General features: G+C 46.3%; 1 protein-coding gene across 4 annotated transcripts in view; it reads right to left on the reverse strand.

Moving 5' to 3' along the window:
* Positions 1-1,294: 1,294 nt before the first annotated feature.
* Positions 1,295-4,483, reverse strand: part of LOC121554449 (H(+)/Cl(-) exchange transporter 5-like) — a 25,673-nt gene continuing 22,484 nt past the window's right edge. For all 4 annotated transcript variants that reach the window (XM_045208255.1, XM_045208253.1, XM_041868044.2 and 1 more), the window contains exon 18: positions 1,295-1,797. In XM_045208255.1, the coding sequence (XP_045064190.1) occupies positions 1,707-1,797 (91 nt within the window). In that variant the 3' untranslated portion in view covers positions 1,295-1,706. The remainder of the gene's footprint in view (positions 1,798-4,483) is intronic.

Consider the following 4,483-nt stretch of genomic DNA (forward strand, 5'->3'; position numbering starts at 1 on the left):
AAAGTAGTGCACTATATAGGGAATAGGGTAGCCATTTGAGACTCAGACAGAAGGAGATGGTTATGTGATAATCTGATCATAAACACAACGCTTCCCATGAGCTCATCCACACACACACCCACAGCCTCTCTGTCTGTCTATATAGAATTCATCCCGTTTGATTCTCGAGCCCAAAAAATATTTCTGAATCAGCGAAAGAGAGAAGAGATTAAACGGTTCAGACTCCAAGTCCCAGAGTCCTATTTAAACCAACTTCAAACTTGGAAAGGCAATATAGTTTATGTACAATTCTCAGAAACATGTGTGAGAGCCCCACATTGGCAACTTCCCACCTCTGTAAAATATTCCCACACCTAAGGACACACGCGTCTTCTGATGAGTAGGTGTTTGAGGAATGTGTGAATTTGAGCAGGTCTGTAACCTGATCGCCATGTGAAGTCTCTTTTGGATCTGTTTAGCTCTCTAACATCCTGTAGCTAAAAGCATTCTGTTCAAATAACCTGACTGTGTTGGGGGTCACCCTTTTCCCACGCGTGTCGCACATCGAAGTGATGAACAACCAGGTTGTCATGGTAACATGGGGGCTATTTTAGGAGGAATTCTACACGCTGATGTTTCCCTTTTGTGTTCTAGCTTTACCTCAGCAACGTGCACTGCACACACACACACAGTTTACTTGTAAAATATACCTTAAAAAAATAAACATATTTCTAACAAGCACAGTGTGTGTGTGTACATCTGTATCTAACAAGCACAGACAAGACAACATTGAGGACAGAGACTCAAGGACTCTCAGTTTTAACCAGCTGACATTGATCCTATAGAGATCCTATTGTGTCTGAAATGGAACCCTATTCCCTACACAGTGCACTACTGCATCAGTAACAGTTCAGTCAGCACTTCCCCACCACCTCTTCACCTCACCTCTCTCCACCACCTCTTCACCTCTCTCCACTCCACCTCTCTCCACCTCTCCTCACTCCACCTCTCAACTGTCCTGCTCTTATTTTCTCTAGATCTCAGTGGTTTAGGTGCAACATTATATTTTCCATCAAGATTCTGAAATTCTCTCCTCTTTTCATCACTCCATCTCTCCCTCCTCCTCCCTCCTCCTCCTCCTCCTCCTCCCTCATCTCTCCTCTCTCTGTCCAGCTATAGTACTGGTTGCAGTGCAGGAGAGAGCTCTGTGTCTGTATCAGTACAGCATGTCTTTTACATTTGAGTCATTTAGCAGATGCTCTTATCCAGAGCAACTTACAGGAGCAATTAGGATTAAGTGCCTTGCTCAAGGGCATCTCAATAGACATTTCACCTAGTCAGCTCGGGGATTCAAACCAGCGACCTTTCAGTTACTGGCCCAACACTCTTAAACCACTAGGATTCCTGCCGCTCCATGATTTTCTCTCCTATTTTTCCATCCTCATTGTAGAAAATGTGTCCATAGTACTGTATCCACCACCCCTCTTCTTTAGGTGAGTCCTATTGAGAAAGCAAGACAGTGTCCTCCTCCCATAAAGAAGTGGATGGAAGGAGAGATGGAGGTAGGGAGAGATGGAGGTAGGGAGAGATGGAGGTAGGGAGAGATGGAGGTAGGGAGAGATGGATGGAAACAGGGAGGAGAGGAGCTCAGTTGAAGAGGATGGTCTTCATTTGCCAGTCCCATAGAGGAGTGGAGAGATGGAGAGGGAGGGAGGGAGGAGAGGAGCTCAGTTGAAGAGGATAGAGTCCGGGTCTCTGTTAGCCATCTGAGCCATGTGCTTCAGAATGTCTTTCTTAGTGATGATGCCCAACAACCTCCTGAGAGAGGGGGAAGAGAGAGTTTACCATTAGAAATTAACAATGACAACAATGTTTACAGTTTCCTGCCAATACAGCATTCTTCCATTTAAAATCGAGAGAAGAGAGAGCAAGAGAGACAGAGAGACAGAGAGACAGAGAGACAGAGAGACAGAGAGACAGAGAGACAACAGAGACACAGAGACACACAGAGAGAGAGAGAGAGAGAGAGAGAGAGAGAGAGAGAGAGAGAGAGAGAGAGAGAGAGAGAGAGAGGGTTTACAATTGCACAAAAGGGAGAAATGTTCAGGAAAGAAGGGAAAGTTGTATCCAATTTAAAGGTCTGGTTTTGTGTTCAAATCAAGAAGATCCATCATACCAGACAACCACACAACAAACACTGACATCACCAGGGAAGGTCTCTGGCTTGAAATATATATGTGTGTGTGGTGTGGTGTGGTGTGGTGTGTGTTGAAGATGTTCTATGTTCTGTTGACAGACTCCACCCTCTCCTCTAATCTGACCAGATGTTGTATGAGATGGAGGGAGGAGAGGAGAGGGATATGTATGAGGGTTTGTGGTGGAGTGATGCACGCAAATTGGAAGAGCTCTCTGGAAATTAAGATGTCTTCACACACACACGGACACACAGGGTAAGGTGTTCACCCATAAAATTATTATTTCATTCAATAGAGAATTGCATTTTTTTCATTTTTTTTTTTACAAATCGTCCAAACCTTATGTCTCCACTATATATGGTTGACAAGTTCCAGACTATTTAGTTTGAGAACTTAGAATGATTAGAGTGAATGTCATTACGGTCATTAAGTGATTGCTGCTCAAAAGAACTCTGACTAACGTCAACTGACATGCTAGCTAATGGCAGCAGGTTGCTGTGTGATAACATGGGCTTTTTCTAAATTAAATCCACGGAATACAAAACTAAATTAATTTACAAAGCTAACAGACTGAATTTCAATATCTACCCTCCCCGAAGACAAATCTGTTCCAGTTTCCATGGTGTATTTCTGAGTCTTTCCCTTTAAAAATGGCCATAGAAATGGCCCCTCACCGTTGATTGACCGGGGTTGGAGGAATAGAGAGCCATGGATCTGATGATGAAAATGACGAGGGTATCAAGTGGATTTAGAGTGTTCCAAACCGTGGAAACACCTACAAATGTTACGACCGAACGCCGAAAAATTGAAGAGATCGAACCAAGAGCTAGGTGGTTTAAACTAGCAACGGTCACAAAAAACTAACATTCTTATTTAATCAACACTGTCAAGTACAATAATATTAAGGTTATTATATTGTAGAGAACAATCTAATGATTAGTTGAATGTGATTCATAATGACATAGGCTAAAGACAACTAGGTTTACACATTCCTTTAGTAGCATCCTCTTGAATTCACCCGTATTTCACTAGATTCTAGAGCAGTGAGTGAACGCCCTACACAGGGACACAATTTTGCCTGTTCTATTCCCTGACTGTATGAGAGACACAGACAAACAGACAATAGTATTTACATGAGGTAAGGACAAAGAGACTCATTCTACTCAGTTTATCTGAGGTTCTGAGAGAACCATATACTTTCCTTTCCCCTCAACCCCTCCCAGTCGTCTATTCCTGAACCCCTCCCCTACCCTGTCGTCTATTCCTCAACCCCCCTCCTACCCTGTCGTCTATTCCTCAACCCCTCTCTCCTACCCTGTCGTCTATTCCTCAACCCCCTCTCCTACCCTGTCGTCTATTCCTGAACCCCTCCCCTACCCTGTCGTCTATTCCTCAACCCCCTCTCCTACCCTGTCGTCTATTCCTGAACCCCTCCCCTACCCTGTCGTCTATTCCTCAACCCCCTCTCCTACCCTGTCGTCTATTCCTCAACCCCTCCCCTACCCTGTCTATTCCTGAACACCTCCCCTACCCTGTCGTCTATTCCTCAACCCCTCTCCTACCCTGTCGTCTATTCCTCAACCCCCTCTCCTACCCTGTCGTCTATTCCTCAACCCCCTCTCCTACCCTGTCGTCTATTCCTCAACCCCTCTCCTACCCTGTCGTCTATTCCTGAACCCCTCCCCTACCCTGTCGTCTATTCCTCAACCCCTCTCCTACCCTGTCGTCTATTCCTGAACCCCTCCCCTACCCTGTCGTCTATTCCTCAACCCCCTCTCCTACCCTGTCGTCTATTCCTCAACCCCTCTCCTACCCTGTCGTCTATTCCTCAACCCCTCTCCTACCCTGTCGTCTATTCCTCAACCCCTCTCCTACCCTGTCGTCTATTCCTGAACCCCTCCCCTACCCTGTCGTCTATTCCTCAACCCCTCCCCTACCCTGTCGTCTTTTCCTCAACCCCCTCTCCTACCCTGTCGTCTATTCCTGAACCCCTCCCCTACCCTGTCGTCTATTCCTGAACCCCTCCCCTACCCTGTCGTCTATTCCTGAACCCCCTCCCCTACCCTGTCGTCTATTCCTCAACCCCTCTCCTACCCTGTCGTCTATTCCTGAACCCCCTCCCCTACCCTGTCGTCTATTCCTGAACCCCTCCCCTACCCTGTCGTCTATTCCTGAACCCCTCCCCTACCCTGTCGTCTATTCCTCAACCCCCTCTCCTACCCTGTCGTCTATTCCTGAACCCCTCCCCCTACCCTGTCGTCTTTTCCTCAACCCCTCTCCTACCCTGTCGTCTATTCCTGAACCCCTCC

This window comes from Coregonus clupeaformis, chromosome 27 (assembly GCF_020615455.1).
Source record: "Coregonus clupeaformis isolate EN_2021a chromosome 27, ASM2061545v1, whole genome shotgun sequence".
Taxonomy (NCBI): Eukaryota; Metazoa; Chordata; class Actinopteri; order Salmoniformes; family Salmonidae; genus Coregonus; species Coregonus clupeaformis.